Here is a 17,761-nt window from a genome sequence, read left to right as displayed (position 1 = left end):
TCCTAATCCTCCTCTTCGTCCTCGTCCTGGGTTGGGAAGATATCGACACAAGTCTTTACTCATCGCCTCTGCTGCAGGTCTTGTGCTTCTGCCATGTTTTGAAGGACCAACACTGTGGTTGCTGCCTTGGAATTGATTGCTGCGATTATTGGCGCTCCGCAGGGTAGTAGAGATGGCCAGATTGTGGACATCTTCGCTGCCTACCACGTCTTGTCTTTTGGCCATCGCTTCTTCCTCGCAATGCCGTCTTGCCTCAGCTCATCTGCCTCGTCCCTCTCCACTTTCGTGCCCGTCGCCTCATTCTCCCCTTACGTTTCGCTCTTTCAGCTTCCTCCCGCTGCGTTTTCGTATTGCTCCGATGTTGAGACAGGAGCAGCGCAACATTACATTTGGTATGTTTACGTAGTTCTTGCCGATGCGAGGATTGTTGATTGATGGATTGTGCGAATTGTAGGGTTTTTTCTTCAGGTATTTTGAGTATTACCCCCGGAAATTTTTTGCCACTGACAATTGCCACAAGCTTCTATTATTGTGATTGATATATGGTCTGTCAAGGTCTGAAAAAATGTTGAACGGATGTCTATGCAATGCAGGTAATGTCAAAGCTGTGGGGAGGTCGAGTGATGCTGGAAGCACCAAATTTAAGGAGCGTGAGATTTTAGTGCAGCATTTGTTAGTACCGGAGGACCAGCTTCAGTTGCTGCTGGACATTCAGCGCCAAGTTATGCAAGGTCTCTTCCTTGAGTTTTGTTTTTCTTCCGAGCCAAGATTTAATGTATGTTTATGGACAATCCCATCTCTCAAAGTGTAATTCCATGAGCGATGCAATTGAAAACTGTGTTGAAAGAAACTGCCAGCGTTTAGGGTACAGCAGTCGGTTGAATTCACTTTAATGGTCTATGTCAGCTGCTGTGACGATAAAGGCAATTGTATAATCATGATGATTCGGATGTGCTCGCTTCACAGATGGAGTGGATTTAAGCGATTTGGCAGCGGAGCACTCCATTTGCGCTTCTAAGGATGTCGGAGGAATGCTGGGGTGGATATCTCTTGGTCGAACTGTAAGTCTTGATATTCATTTTCTTGAAAAGTTTGAAGTCACTTGGAGATCCTGATAAAATTAGTGTTGGTCCTTTCATTCATTAGCTTTGTTCAGCTACGCACTGATATGTTAGATTCGGTCATTACTAGAATCTGCCCAAAACATGTATACATCATTTTTCGTCTCACTGCGTCGTTTAATCTGATGATAGTCAAGACTTTTTGTGGAAGTGTTGTACGTGAAAAGCCCATGTAATTTTCCGCAATGACTTCTGTGTTTGCAATCAGGTGCCGGAATTTGAGGAGGCAGCTTTCAAAGCTCCATTGAATAAGTTGGTTCGCGTCAAAACAAAACACGGCTGGCATCTCCTGCAAGTGCTGTCAGAACGGTCCGTTCTTTCTACAACTTCTCTTTTTGACATTCATCAAAATCTTTCGAAATTTAAGAATCGAAAATGCTTTGAACTTGTGTCTTTTGTTACCTAGTCTAATTAGTGTGTGGGTTGGACTGATGATTTTAGCAAGTTTGGACCTGTTCTGACGCGGTCATTCATTTCACAGGGAAGCTAGCTTCTTGCGTGATATAGACGTTCAAGAGTTGAGTACGAACATGGAGGATCCTGAATTTTTGCAAAACGCTCAACTTCTAGACGTGCGAGAGCCTGACGAAATGTAATTGATAAATGCTATCCTCACATTTTACTTCAAAATCTTCTGGAAATATAGTGTTTTGGCATATGTTTTCCTTTTGTGAAGAAAATTTCATGGTCTTTAACAACTTGGTTGAGTCCCATTTTTTTCAATTTTAATTTAATTTTTATGTACCCGTAAGCACAGCCGCTGGTTCTGATGAGTTGTATTGCACGTGTATACGTCTTACTTCTAGAACTGTGTTTGCAACAGAGCAACGGCATCTATAGAGGGGTTCAAATCGTATCCTCTAAGTCAATTTGGAAAATGGGCACCAACAGTTGCAGAGGATCTTGATCCATCTAAGGATACTTTCGTGCTGGTAAGCTGTGCGTTGCGCTAGAAAATTCACATCTTTGTTATGCAGGATGATTAACCGTATGAAGAAGCTTTGGAAGTAAATACCCACCCACTTCCTAAATGAATAATTAATTGAAACTGCCGCGAATTTCAACAATTTTAGTGGAACTGCACCTGTTTTTGACGATGATATGATTCTCACATTGTGTGTTATCACTGCAGTGTCATCACGGCATGCGATCTTTACAGGCTGCCAATTGGCTGAAATCTCAGGTACGAAACCAAAACAGTGTACTTTTTGTAACGAGCGATTTTTATGGAAATCAGTCAGCGTCACCGATTTTTAGTTACGTGGTTGGACTATCTGCTTGATCGTCTCAGGTTTTTACTGTAATAGTCTTAAGAACACGTTCGTTCCGCTTGCAGGGTTTTACAAGGTTGTACAATATCAGTGGGGGAATTCATGCTTATTCTGTCAAAGTGGATAATCGGATTCCCACGTATTGACACACTTCTAGTGTACTATCACTGTTGGAAAATGAGGTCAGGACCTTTTGCCTCTTTACTTGTTCTTCAATTTAGGACTCATTTGCAACAGGTTTCTGGAAACTGTTGCTAAATCATAAATATCATGGCAAATGAGTTCAAGCTATTTAGGTGCTAATGTAGTTAGGGAAACTTTGGCCGCTTGGAACTCTTCTGGATAGGCGTTTGTAAATGAAAGGTTTGCTTTTGAGTTGGAGATTCACAAAGTAGTTTTTAGTGGGCTGAAAACTTCATCTTTTTCTTGCTTGTCATGTTTCACTTATACGATTGGCTAATTGTATGAAGAACATACGCAATCCTTCTGAACTAACTTACCATGCTACTGGATAATAAGTAGCACATGATTCCTATTGTAGTGATATTTCATCAGCGTTACTGTGCAAATGTGTAGTACTGACATTGAGCAATAAGTTGACGTACGTTGAACTGTTAGTCTATATGGACAGCTTTAATGCAATCAGAAATTTGAGCCATGTTACCAAGCACTTCACTTTCCACTTTCTGTGCTATCTGTGCTTCTTGTCTTATTATGTGTCTGATCTGGATGATGTGGTTCTTTGCTCCTTGACTGATTTAATTCAATGGCTCATCACTGACACTAGTTATCCTGGAGTGGAGTTTTGTTTTTATAACGCCGTTGGCTCAACATGCTAGAGAAGCTCTTACTTTCGTCACATGTTGAAAGTGGCTGTGCAAGACATTTTGGGAATGATAACTTCTCTATTGAACTCCGGATGTTGTACATCGCTATCACGCAACCATCGGCGCGGACCTTGAGCAGGCAAATGGCAGTTTTTTTCCCAATTGTCAGGTCTTCATATTACTTGACTTGCCAGTGGTAGTATTCGGATCATGGGTTCTGGGGCAAGCTTCGAGTGAGGGTTGGAGCTCGTGGGTCTCATTTAGTTACGAGCTTGCGTGTCTTGCGTGACTTAGATATTGTCTTTTTTGATCTGAACTGATGATGTCCAGATCTCACGTACTTAATTATGGGAGCGTTCTGGCATGATTGATTACTGGTGTTCACTCTGGCTTCATGGGCACGAGCTAGCTGGACAATGATACCCACCACAAAGACACTCTCGACAAGGACAAACCCATTCTGGAATGGAACTTACAGGACAGAAGTCGTCATCAGAGTGTTCAGAAGACGAGTACGACAGCAGGGTGTCCAGACGACGAGTACAACAGGGCGAATCCATTGTCGTACTCGTCTTCTTCCATGTTGAGTTTCAAGTGCTCGAAACAGACCTGAGGGTTTGAAGTTTTGGTTGTTTGTACAGCAAGAAATTGCTGTAGCTTTAATTTCGGCTCCTATTTTTTGCGTGCAACTAATTTTTTTTAAAGCTCCATGCACTGAGGACGGGCGAATAACGTATAGGCATTGACTATGTCAATCATTGGGTTTTGGGCTCCAGATGACCATCTCATGTTTGGAGTGGGTGTTCCACAAGTTAACTGTTCTTTCCCAGGAGGCCACTCTTGTGATCGTCGGTTTCGCCCTTTCTTATCTCGGGTCTTGTTGGAGGTTGCAACTCCAATTTATGACCACAAAAGTCGATAAGCCATCTTGCGTTTCTTGAGCTCTGGTGTGCACACAGATCTAGAAATCGCTCAAATCCAGGATTCTTATTCTTTTTGAGTGGCTTCCTCCGTTCAACCATCTCAAGCTCCCTACTTTTTACTTTTGCATGTACTAATCGAGACTGTGGTACTGATACCAAGTAGCGGTGCTTTTGGGTACACTCTCACCAGTGGAAGAGTAGAAGCCATGGGACTCACAGACCTGAACAGCACAACGAAAAAAGACGTTTCTATCTTATCAGATAAACCATTTGCGCGTGCGACACAATCATTAGCGTATTCGATTCTCCTTAAGATTTGGTGTTATAACCTTAACTGAACCTAAAATCTCTGACTTGTTTATGTTTTTGTTTCTGGGTAATTTTACTTGCGTCCTATTTTTTATTCTTTATTCTTTAAAAGGCCAATTCTCGATTCGAGCTTTCGGCTACTGTATCCTCCACCTTCGAAGGCCAGGTAAAAAAAAGCTGTCCCGCATCCACGCGCTTGATTCCGAAATGGTCACGAACCAGGACGGAGTGACTCGAGCCGCAAAATATGTGCGAAACCCATGATTGGGATAGGGGAAAACTCACATCCCTAGCCTCTGGATTGCTTGCTGTCAGACGTCGATGCGGATTCCCCAAAAGCTCGTCGTGTGCTCGTGCTAACCAGGGGCATTGATTGTAGGCTTGTACCGCAACTTGGTGGTCTTTGAGTCAGCAATAAGACTCGATTGGAGCTTCCAGCCTAACATAAACTGTCCTAAATTTAATTCTGCATTATCCTCTTTATCACACATCGATCCTTATCGTGTGTCATGGTTGACCTGAGGCGCGATGGGTGCAAAGCTTCCCCTTCCTCTTCCTTTTCTGTTGTGTCTCCGTCGTTGCTTACAGCTAAAGGATTCCGTTGGTGAGCTTCAACTGCCGACGCAATGCAGCAAAAAACAGATCTGACAATGCATCGTCTCATGTGGACCATTGCTTGAAGAAGAAGCAGAAGACGAAGAGGTCACACTACTCTTGTGGGTCATATTGGAACTCCAAATGGCTTTGACAGATTATTTATTGTGTTTGACATCTTCAATTGCTCTTGGGTCGCAATGTAGTGTTTCATTTTAATATATTTGTATTTATATATGCGATTGTGATATGTTTTGATTTTCAAGATACCACCCACTTTCATGTTTCAGTGAGGATGCTTTTCGTGTGAGCCATGATGGTTCTTTGTTATATCTATTTTATTTTATTTTTTAAAGCTATTAACAGAGGGTGTTTGTTGTAGTGAGAAATTACTTGATAAAATTTTAGTTTTTCTTTATTCGGTTTTTTATTCATGAGAGTTAGTATTACGTGATCGCAACACATTCAAATCAACCTTAGGCATTGTCTTATTTTTCTTTCTGTTCTGTTCATGATTTCATTTGAAGCCTAAGAAACCAAATATAGCTTTGAGAAAATGTAATAATATGATTAGATTATTTGATTTGAATTAGATACCAGTACCAGAAGTGCAGTTACAAAATATATGTATTCAAATTTCATGATATGAGGTTGTTGTGATGTGTATAAAATTTTTCTTTTCATATGATTTGAATTTTTGCATTTCTAGTAGCCTACTCACAACTTATTTTCTGAATTCTGTTAAAACCTAAGCTACACATGTATTTATTAAAATATTGTGAACAATTTTTTCATGGCGCTGTGGATATGAATCAAAGTAAAGTTCTCTATTTATAAGCATCTAGGAACATGAACATAAACATTTTGTAATTAAAGTTGAGAACATGAGTAAAACATCAAAAATCCACAACCACATTTCCAAAACATTTTTCTTATTTGATCAACCATCACATTACCATTCAAGCACAAAAGCCTTTCAACAAAGAAGAGTTGTGACTTTTCAAAAGCATAAAGCCAACCAAGCCCAACCTTTACCAATGACAACAACCATTGCTACCCACCCACCCACCTATCCACCCAACCCATCCAAAAATGCTAAAAAACAATGCAATCCATGGTTCTCCACTCTTCATCCTTGCACCCAAAAACTCAAAAACCCCACAATGCTAATTTTTCCTCAAAAACGACACACTCAAAAATTCATGCCAATTTCTATATGGGAGGTCAAACAAAAACCCTAAAAGAATCTTAACCACTATAGCCTAGATTCTCTCAAAAATTACACTACACAAAGCCACTACACTACAAAAAGGCGCGAGGTAGCTTTTGTCAAAAAGTAAAGACACAAAAAAGACGTCTGAGGGCATATAAGCTTACAAGACGAAGTCGACGACGACGAAGAAGAAGCGAGACGATTTTGTAAGTAGATGTTTTGTGGAGGTGCTGGTGATCGAAGAAGAAGAAGAAGAATAAGTAGCAGCAAGTTGATGTTTACAGCTTAAGCAAGCTTACGAGCATCGATCCTTGCGTCAATATCTACTCTTCGTGCCCGGCTGTTTGCTCAATCAGGGCACATGCTTGCTTTGCCATTACATCGCTCATTGCTTGGTTACTCTGTTTTCTGAGAAGGCTTTGACACTTGCCGGTGGCGAGGGGCTGGTGGGCTTTGGCTTGATAGTTCTGTGTGTTTATTGGGTGGGTTTTTGTGGGAGTTGGTGAGGTGTAGAGAGCAGAGCAGGGCAGGGTCGTGAGCTGATGTTTGGAATTGATTAGGAGGATTTGGAAGCGTTTTGAGGGTGTGCGTGAGGGTTGGCAACAAGGAGTGTAGTGAGGAAGGGGTGGGTGGGAGGGTTTTAGGTTGTGTGGAAGTGTGGGAGTGTTCGTGTGTGGGTGCTGTCGTAGTGCATCATGTCATCCCCAAGCAAGCGGCGGGAGATGGACGTGATGAAGCTGTAAGTCCCCTGGTTTAATTGTTTGCTTTTTGTTGGAATTGTTTTGGTGGTTTTGGTGCGGTGTAGTTTCAGTGCTTAGTTTTTGGTATTGGTAGGATTGGGATGTGGATGGTTGTGATCAGTAGAAAAGTGGATTTTTATGTATGTAGCGTTCATTTCTTGGAGATTTTTGGGTTATGCTTGGTTTTTGTTTGGGTTCATATCATCTCGTAAGCTGCCTTGCCTAATCGTGTAGCGGCAGCGAGGTGACTGTTTTGTTATGCAACTTGAAGTCAGGAACGTGAATTGTGTTATCTTTTTTGTTCGGTTTGGTGTCAAATTTGGTGAATCGGCAAGTTTGTTAAATCTGACGTTGCGAGAACGTGTGGCTTGATAGCATGATGAGTGACTACAAGGTGGAGATGGTGAACGATGGAATGAGCGAATTCTATGTGGAGTTCCATGGGCCACGTGATAGTACGTTTTCATCTCCTCAGTTCTCTTCTCTGTTGGTTGCATAGCGTATGTGTGTAGCTGGCCTCGACGCATACAAGGTCGTTTTGAAACTGGTGGCGGATTTGATCTTCTTGGGATGTCTACTAGTAGGTTCAATTGTCTGTTTTTCAGAATCATATTCTCGTTTTGTGATATAGCGCGAGGGGACGAGGATAGATCGGAGCGGTGGTTTTCGTTGGCTGAAGTATCACCTGTTTTAGACATTTTGTAGTAGTTGAGTTGCACACATTTTTGTGTATTCCGAAACTGGGATTCGTCGTTCTCTATATATTGGTAAAAGCCTGACGAGACATCGGATGAATCGGTGTTGCACAGGTCCATATCAAGAAGGGACCTGGAAAATCCGAGTTGAATTGCCCGATGCTTATCCCTACAAATCTCCTTCCATTGGGTTTGTGAACAGGATCTTCCATCCAAACGTGGATGAGATGTAAGATGTCCATGTCTAGTTCGATCTGTTGTTTTTCGGTCGTAATTTACCTCATAGTTCTGGTGTGTATTCTGTAACGTTCTACCCTTTTTCGCACTTCTTTCCTCCTCTCTTTTGAGCTGTTTAGTTTTCATTTTTCGATCCTCCCTATAACTTGCAGGGTGCAAATAAGTAATCTAGTGATCAGTTGTAATCTACTGTCCGCTGTCCTCAGTGCCGCTGTAGGAACAGTATATGGTCCTTTCAATTCATGACATTGTAAGCTTGAAGCTATTATTGATACACAGCTAATGGCGGCTACCTCTGTGTTTCTTTTCTTTTTCTTTCTCTCTTTTTCTGCTTCTTCTCATGCAGAACCGTAATGTAGGTTAGTGTTGTTAGGTAATGCTTATCCAAAGTTAAGGCAATGGATCTTACTGAGCAGACTTCAGTATCTACTGTAGACCTACCATCCAATTCTAAGCGCATCCTGGATAGTTTCAATGGTTTAGTCTTGTGTCACGTTTGCGTTGTCTTTGCTTCTATATTTATTACCTGTATGCAGGTTCAGATTTGTTTTGCAGATGTTTGAGCATTATCTCATGCATCTTCTTGTTCTCTGAAGAGCATGGCTGTTATCGTGGTGGACGTGAGGTTCAGATCCTTAGACGTTGGGCACTGCGGTGGTTGCAGGTCAGGATCTGTATGCTTGGATGTCATCAATCAGACTTGGAGTCCCATGTTTGGTGAGTGTCCTCTCTTCATTGCAGTCGATTAATTGTAAGTTTTGGACTTCAGCTGGAAGACACCTGATCGATTTCGAGGCCTGATGCTATTCTATCGTTATTGATTGTATAGGGTTTGTTCTTGGAAGTTCCGGTCGAATCTAATCAGTGAATGTGAAATGGAGTTATTGAACTCTTAGTCATCTTTTGAACGGTAGGGTAACTTACAGTGTGTTTTATTTGTGGCTTGATTCATGCAGACCTCATCAATGTATTCGAAGTCTTCTTGCCTCAGCTCTTACTCTACCCTAATCCTACCGATCCTTTGAATGGTGAAGCTGCTGCGTTGATGATGCGAGACCGCGAGCATTATGAGCAGAAAGTGAAAGGTGACTACTTAGTGCAGCTGGTCTTCTAACTGTTTACTAGTTTCAATTTGGCTCCTTACGCCACTCGTGGTGGTGATGTTGTGTACTTTACGGGTATATGATTGTTAAACTACTAAAGGTATGTCCTAAGATTTGTCTTTGCTTGGTTCTACGACAAAATTAATGCCGCTATTCCTGTGATGTTGTACACGTCCTGACCGCATGCTATTTGTTGCAATGGTGATTGCAGAATATTGTGAAAGATATGCCAAAGCAGAGGACATTGGAAGGCGTCCAGAGGAGGAGTCCAGTGATGAGGAGTTGAGTGACGAAGAAGATTGCATGTCAAGTGACGAAGAGATGGCCGGTCATGCTGATCCTTGAGGCACTTCATTTTCGTGCCCCTTTATAAAGAATGTCCTCTCGTCCTCATCATTTCAAATTGTATTAACCTGAAGACGGCAATGCCACTCCATTACGCGTTTGGCTTCCAATTTGGGTGGCAAGGATCCTGACCAGGCAAGCCTAGGGAGTAACATGTTTTCACCCCTGATTTGTCTCAAAAGGGCTCCTCGAGGTGAACAGGTAAGACTAGGGTCCTATTTCAATAACTGAGGGTCTTCATGGTCCTCCCTCCCACTTGGCTCGTGGATGGACCTCATAATTTGCTGCCAAGCATTTCTGTACATACAATTGGGGCTTGTAAGAGCGGCAGCGCTTTATTTCTTTGGGTGCTCTCTTCTCACGCGCTAGTGTTACTCTCCAATCTATGGCCTGTTCTGTGAGAAATCTACTCCTAAAGTTGGGGAAGGATGTGCATATGACTATGAAGTTATGATAGTTTCTCTTACCTCTGTTACGTTCTGAATCTTTTCAAAACATGGCCAGATAGGATTATGGATGTAGTCTACACGTCCAAGAGAAAAGTCCTTAGAAACTTTACTACTTTAAGTATGTCAATAGGTTGGTTTGCTGTGGCCATCACCTTGTCTCTGCTTTGGGAACCCTTGGGTTCAGGGGCATCTTTTATGATTAAATTTCTACATCTTTCCCGTCGACATCAATTTGAATGGGAATATGGGGATTTACTGTTGTACTACACACTTTTCCATGCTCTTGGTTCAAGTCCAACCTGAAATCTGATGCCCGAACTCTGAATTTTTAAAGTCGCTTAAGGACCTGGCTGAAGGGTCTAGGTAAGAGCTTCTCAAGTATATTGTTTTATCCACTTAAAATGTTTGCAGCGGGCTTGACAACGCTTTTTACGTACTAATGAAAATATTAGCTGGAAATAGCATGCTAATTCTTATGGAGAGAAGTTCCACGTGTGTATGCCCTGGAAGCAGAAGATATTGAGGTATGCTTGTGGGAGTTTACAATGGACAAATAATAGCTGCTTGTGCACGTCATTTAGGTCAAGATTATATATTCTAAGTGCATATTTCTCTCCTTATTAATAGAAGTTGGGGTGAAGGTTGAGGGTTTAGTTCCAAAAACTTTAGTAGAAAATTGAGATATAATTCAGAAACTTCTTAATTTTAATATAAATAAATATTATTACACTCAAAGCTATATTTAGTTATTTCAAATGTTAAGAATTTGTGATTTATTTTCTTAAACCAACTTTCTACTAGAAATGAAATTTTTGTCTTTTCTTTTATTTCTTTATAAAATCCTTATATTGGACTTCTATTGTTTTTGGTTTGGTACTTAATTAAATATAATTTAGATTACAATTAAATTATCTAAAGGAATTTATATTGTGTTTTTAAATAATACTTAAACCTTTAGTACAAAACAATTGAGAAATATTAAAATGTTTTACGAAAATCCAAAAAAATATAAGTTTATAGCAACATTTTAAAATATTTATTTACAAAAAAAAAATTATTTGTTGCTGTGTTATATTTTAGTTAATCAAATGATTATGGTTATTTTCAAAATCTTTTATAGTGTGGTACTCTATTAATTAATGATGTAGATTTTTTTCTTGAAACTAGGTGTCTTAAGATTGTTTGAATTCTTCAACAACTTTGCATATTTAAAGTCACCAAAAATCTCTTAATTTAAGTTTCAAAGTTTTATTGTACCGCAAATGTTGTATTGTTGAAAAGTTATATCATGCATAAAACACACATAATTGTGTTTGATCTTCTAGAACATACAAACATCATCTAAACTTAAAAAAAAAAAGTTTTTATAAAATAATTACCAAATATAATTTAATTATCAAAGATGTATATTATAATTATAATTATTAAAAAATAAAATATTTTGTTGATATGCATGATTAAAATTTATCAATGTATATATATATATATATATATATATATAGGGAGTTGTTAAATCCACATTTCAATGTTGTTAAAGCTATATCCCCTAAACCCATGTGATGATTAATTTTAAAAGAGATGGAACAAAAGACAAAAATAAGAAATAAGGCATAAGGGTTGAGAATGAGGAACATGGGACAAAGAACAAAGATGGAGATGGATAAAATTAATCATGAAATATAAATGTGAGGTATGGCTTAAAGAACTTCATATATATATATATATATATATATATATATATATATCTATGTATATTTTGTTAATTGTTAGTTGCATACATATTTTTTAATAGAAGAATAAGACTATTGATAAAAGAATTTTAATAAGCTTTGTTGTTTTTTGAAATGATACAAATAATTGAATAAAAATTATAAAAATATATACTCAAATTTACTTAGCAATATTTCAAGACACTTATTGGCATAAAATACTTAAAATTAATATAATTGATACATACTATGATTGAATTAAAAATACCTTCTAAATAATAAGGTCATTTTTAGATGAATTTCTACTTATAAATAATTCTTTGTCATAAAACTCATAAACAACCTTAACTACTAAAAAATTCTTTTGAATAAAAAATAATAGAATAAATGTGATTATTTATACCACATTTTTGTGATATTATTATTAATATAATGCTTAATAGATCTATTTCATAAAAAAAAAATTTTGAAAAAATTTTAAAAAATAAAATAAGCATTATTTCAAATATCATTTATAAACTTTAAAATACTATTTTAGTAGCTCTATTTGATTATTATCTTTTATAAGTCAATTGTATAACATAAATAACTGTTACGGACATCTAACAAGAGTATTTTAAGAATAATTTAAGAATATTTTATTAGATTCTAAAAGGTTCTAAAAGATTCTAAAAAGATTTTTAGAAGAATCTTAGAAGATTCTAGAAGGTTCTTAAAATATTCTAATAAGTTCTAAAAAAATTTAAAAGAATTAAAGAAATTGTTTAAGAAGCTTTCCATACTTTTGCATTTTTGACTTCACCATGGTATTCAAAAACATCCAATTAGCCTACTAGCCATGAATGGCTTTCAATTCTTGCTCCATTTCTTCATAATGGCTCCCAAAGTACTAAAATTCATTTTTACCAAAATCTTAAAAATTACTCAAAAATTTATAAATAAATTCTAAATAAATTTTAATTTTTTAAAAAATACTTTTATAATATTAATATCAATTTAAGGCTATAATTTCCTATTATGATAATTTTTTATAGTAATAAAATAAATTCAAATCTATTATAAATTCTACTTTCTATATAACTAATTAAAGATATGAAGTTCTTTTTCATGCTTTTTTTAACTACTAATTAATATTCATAGTTTTTTTTTATAAATAATACATATAGATAGAAGGCAAATGTAAATATTAATTTTAGTAAATAATCTTGAATACTCAATAATAAGTAAGACTACTAAATCAACTAAGATAATTGCCTCTAAGACTTACTAAGACTTCATTTCTACAACTAATATTTTAATTTTCTATTTGTTTAAAGATTTCTACACTACTCACTATATATTATAATTTTAAGGAGTCTAAATGTATCTTTTTGTTCTAAAATAACTAAAGAGTCAATTTGATGACTCACACATAGTGACCATCTTAGACGACTTGCAAAAGAGAAGAACCTAGAATTATTATGTATAATCTATTGCTTAAGAAGCAACTAGCTTTAGAAGCTATTAATTTTCTATAATTTAAATGAGTTAGCTATTGCCACTTAATATTTAAACTAAGTTGGATTGTTCTAAAGTACTACCTACGAGAGACAAAAGAATTTGAAATCTATCTTTTAACAAAATCTTTAAAGAAGGAAAAATACTAAAAAATTAAAGAAAATTAATACTTTAGAATTTTCTCTAATCTGAGAAGAGCATGACATCAAGCCTGTCTAGTTAAAACCATGTCTAGTTAAAACCATGCTTACATATCCCTTGTATGTGTATTGTTGGTCTTTCATGCATTAACACTATCTCATTGAAATTGCCTATTTATTTATTTATTTATTTAATTTATTTATTTAATTAAATTTAAACTTAAGACATTGCATTAATAATTTCTCACTTGACTAGAAATTCTATAATCTTTAGATGGTTAAATAAGTCTTAACTATTACTTCCTAACATCCACAATTTTAATTTTTTATTTTTTATTTTTTTTAATTTTTTAGAGTTCAATCAAGTATTCTTTTCATATACTTAGAATATGTGGAATGTTTTGTGAAGAACTAAATTGAATAAAAGACAAGATGAATGAATATTTTAATTGCTAATCTTGAATTATAAAGTTTTAATTTTTAAAATTTCACTCAATTTTGATGATCTACCATTTAAAGAATTGAATAAGAGTGAATGTAAAAATAGGTGGATTGACCACATGTATGATAAAAATCACTTTCTATATTCTTTACATCTATTTTCTAAATTTTTAATAAAAAAAATCTTCTTTATTGAGAATTTGCAACCAAATTAAATATATTTACACTGGAAATTCTAGATTCTAACTGTCATTCTCTACTTAACCGTTTTTCACAACTAATTCAATCATCCAACCTACTGAATTGATTATCTTAGGAGTGTTTAATCTACTTTACTAATACCTTACAAAAATAAATTTCTACCCATTCTACATAGTTCCACTCTTAATTGTGTAGTGCCTTTACAAATAAATATTTAATATATATATATATATAAAAAAAAATTACTTAATAAAACTCTATAAAATTGCTATACCTTTGGCACACTCAATTGCTCAAATTTTACATTATCCATTATTGGTTCCATTGATTCTAGTTCCAAATACAAACTTTCATCCTCCTCCAATCCTTCTATTGGCTCCTTCCTCAAGTGGACTGAAAGGTCTTCATTGTACTCTCCCAATTCATGGACTTGTGCTTCTAATTTCAAGATCTGGACATCTCTCAATTCCAACTGATATTGATGTTGACTCATCCATTCTAGAACTTTAGAAATTGACATCATTGATATTTATGACTAACTAATATTGACTAAATCATATGCTAATTTTGTCACCTCAGCATTCAAGGCCTCAATTTCAGCCCTCAACTGCTCTATTTCATATTTGTATTAGTCACTTAATACCACTTTTTCTTGCACTAACAACTCTGCCTTTTTTCGTTCCACTTGTAATTGGTACCTAACTTATGCTCATTCTAAATTCCATATCCGGCTATTCTAAAGCAATTCTTTTCATTGATCTTCTATGATCTGTAAGATGTGTTCTTTTTCTTTTGCCTAAACTTTTTATTTCTATAAAAACCTCCACTTCAATGTCAACTTGGACTTTGCATTCTCCTAGATGATTTATTCTTTCACTGCAATTCTTCGGTTCTGCTCCGATATTACCTTTTTGCTTGCCTTTAATTCTTGTTTGATACTGCCATATATACCCAATGTTCATACCATGCAATGTATTTACAAAATATACTTCAATAAAGTATTCTTAAGGTGTGTGCCTTCCAGTAGTTGGCTTTATGGAAATGCCAATTGATTAATATTTAACGAAATTGAGACTTCATTCTCCTCCTCCACCACCAAACAAATTGAAGCTGGTTCTAGTACAACTTCTATAATTTCCTCTTGTGCCAACGTACGACTAAATTCTTCAATTTCATGTACTATATCCCTTGAATTGGCAGACAATGCCAATAAATTCAATTCACCTTGTTGAGGTACAAGCAAGGGTACATTTCTCTCTACTACTAGCATTGCTTGACTCAATGTAAATGCAATCACAACATACACATAGTTGAAACAAAGCAATACTGTGAACTTCTCTATTTTGTACTTGGCTCCTATTTCCACATGAATACGAGTTGTTACATAAGTTGTCCAATTGAACACCATTCCATCAAACATCCCTATCCTTACAAACAATAATGGTCTTGACATATACGTGTTGTGTCTATATAAGCCTAAATGCCTCAGCATGATGTGCAACCATTTTATAAGCTTTGATATAATTGCCTTAGCCATCTATCAACCTCGGTTGTTTTCAAACGATGACATTCCACTTTTGAAAAATCTTCCTGGGCTGAAATTGGTTGAGTCAAGTGCCTCCACCGCAAGCTCTCCAATTAAAAGACACAACACATTTTCTAAAATCTTCTCATCAATACCAATAATATGCCCTTCTAATATGCTTGATTCATCCTCTGGGTCCTAGTTCATGATGTATTCTTCTACCAATGCCATATTAATTGATGGCAAGCAATCTGACCTTTGCAAGAACTGAAACATTTACACATTTTGAAAATCTCGTATTCTTTTTGGCATCCAGCAGATCTCCAATTTCATAGGCTCTTTATTGGTAATGATTACTATAGATGGTGGTTCCAAATTGCATTTAGCTTTTACATTTTGGTTACATTCTTCTCTGTCCGTAGCTCTGTTTGTACTATCAATCGCCATGATGCACACTCTTTCCAGCTCTAATTATCAATGCTACTCTTCAATACTCCCAAAATACAAGAAATTACAATACAAAAAAATAACAACAAAATGCGATACCACAAAATCACCTTGAATGGGTGCCCTATTCCTATTCTTTTACCTAAGAAAGATAACAACAATATATTATCCATACTGTCTATTTCTCCTACCATCCTATCTGACCTACTACTAATAACATTTCTAACTATCTTTTCAGCTACTTCTACACCCTACTCCACCTATACCAATAATTATAGCCCCAAGGAAAAAATTGAAATCCATCTTAGGTTTTAAGTATAATACAACTATAATTGATTCCCGTTAATACGTATATTGAATTGATGGCTCATAAAAACTTCCAATTGGATTGACTCATTAGAAAATCCTTCAACCACACGATACGATGTTATATTACGTGTTATATTACTTGAAAATGCATTGGGCGTGTCGCTGTGGAAGATGAAACAATGTTTTGTAAGTATCCAAGTAGTCAAGTGGGTTTCAACCATGTAAATGCAAACTATTTCGGATTTCAATGTAAAAGCTTAATCCCAATACAAAGTGCTTAGAAACACTATTTTTAATAACTTTAAGATATAATAAGCACAAATTCTTTTGTTATTTGTTAGTTTTATTTCATTTTATTTTAATTCGTATTATTTATTTATTTGTTTTATTTATTTATTTTTAATTTTTAATTTTTAATTTTTTTAATTTTTAAACCCTAACCTTAGATAGCGAGCTTTGGCAAGTTGTAATTTTTAATCTGATCATCCGATTGTTGTAAAACTTCTACCACTAGTGTCTTTGCAAGTCTTCTAAATGCTCAAGAAGTTTCAATCCAATCCAACTTACAAATTGCAAGAAAATCCCATAAATCCACACTGATGTCCCTTGACTGCCGCCTAAAAAGTTGATGACAAACTTTGAATTGCAATTTCTCCTTCTCCAATCATTAATTCTCATTCAAACTTTGTATTCAGCTCTACCTTTAAGTCTTCGACTTATTATGCTAAAATTCACCTTATCTTAGTGAGTAGATCTCTAGATATTGCAAAAACTATAAACAACCTCAATTTGCCAACTTCTGATACCTCTTTACACTAATGATCAAATATCCTCTATCTGTACTATTAGATTAATACAAATTTTTGCATGCACTTGGCATACTCAACCATCTAGACATCTCTAAAATTTCAACTATAGATGTTTCTCCAGTTTCACAAAACAGTCAAGAATACTAGCCCTAACTTTATTGCAAAAAATCCAAATCACCAATACAAATACTAACTTTGAACAACGATTGCAAAGTCCTCCCAAATCCTATGAAATTAAATCTTATACTTTTAAAAGGAGCTTGAAGCTAGCTATCTATTCCCAAATCCCGATCTCCGAATGCCTCCCTATTTTGCCCTAAGCGGCCATTTTAGTGGCTAGAGGTCTAGTTTCGACCCCGACCCACAAATGGTCGTCTCTTGGATATCAATCCTATTTATCCTAGAGGTTTTTCAGCACTTTCCTATCTTCAACTTCACCTTCTTATCTATCATATCATTTTTTACTTCATCTACCTTATTCTTACTAATTTAAGGCCTTTTTAAAGTGATAAAATATTTTCTACAATCTAAAAAGAAAATTTAATAATAAGCTTTTATCTACTAGCTATCAAGATAAGAAAATATTCTAAAAGCTTTTATAAAGCCTTTCTAAATTTTCTTGAGCTCTTATTAATTAAGATAACTAAATATTAATAAAATCTTTTTTATTTATATTTTCACCATATAGTCGTGTTACAACATGACAACGGATCATATCATCAAATTGGAAATTTTCTAGAAAAATTATTAAAATGACCATCATAAAGCAAGACCAAATTATTGGATATAAAACTCTTAGGTTACAATTTACTATTGTAGTAACTCTTCCATCATTTTTGGGTAGCTTCCATCATTA

The 17,761-nt window shown here is 35.8% G+C and overlaps 2 protein-coding genes across 2 annotated transcripts; both read left to right on the top strand.

Annotated features, from left to right (window-relative positions):
* The first annotated feature begins 56 nt into the window (after nt 1–56).
* Nucleotides 57–3,062, top strand: LOC112279375 (rhodanese-like/PpiC domain-containing protein 12, chloroplastic). Its single transcript, XM_024513760.3, has 8 exons — nt 57–392; nt 594–731; nt 967–1,061; nt 1,330–1,430; nt 1,603–1,713; nt 1,945–2,053; nt 2,254–2,304; nt 2,458–3,062. The coding sequence occupies exons 1-8, from the start codon at nt 173–175 to the stop codon at nt 2,536–2,538; spliced, it is 906 nt and encodes a 301-aa protein (XP_024369528.1). The 5' UTR covers nt 57–172; the 3' UTR covers nt 2,539–3,062.
* Nucleotides 3,063–6,904: 3,842 nt separating this feature from the next.
* LOC112280394 (ubiquitin-conjugating enzyme E2-23 kDa) lies at nt 6,905–10,052 on the top strand. Its single transcript, XM_024515847.3, has 6 exons — nt 6,905–6,997; nt 7,374–7,453; nt 7,808–7,922; nt 8,595–8,647; nt 8,887–9,015; nt 9,245–10,052. Exons 1-6 carry the CDS (start codon nt 6,954–6,956, stop codon nt 9,376–9,378), a joined length of 555 nt encoding a protein of 184 aa, XP_024371615.1. The 5' UTR covers nt 6,905–6,953; the 3' UTR covers nt 9,379–10,052.
* The last annotated feature ends 7,709 nt before the right edge of the window (nt 10,053–17,761 follow it).

The sequence above is a fragment of the Physcomitrium patens genome, chromosome 3 (assembly GCF_059467195.1).
Source record: "Physcomitrium patens ecotype Gransden chromosome 3, ASM5946719v1, whole genome shotgun sequence".
Taxonomy (NCBI): domain Eukaryota; kingdom Viridiplantae; phylum Streptophyta; class Bryopsida; order Funariales; family Funariaceae; genus Physcomitrium; species Physcomitrium patens.
Note: the sequence above shows the minus strand (reverse complement) of the source record. Positions and strands in the feature narration are given on the sequence as shown.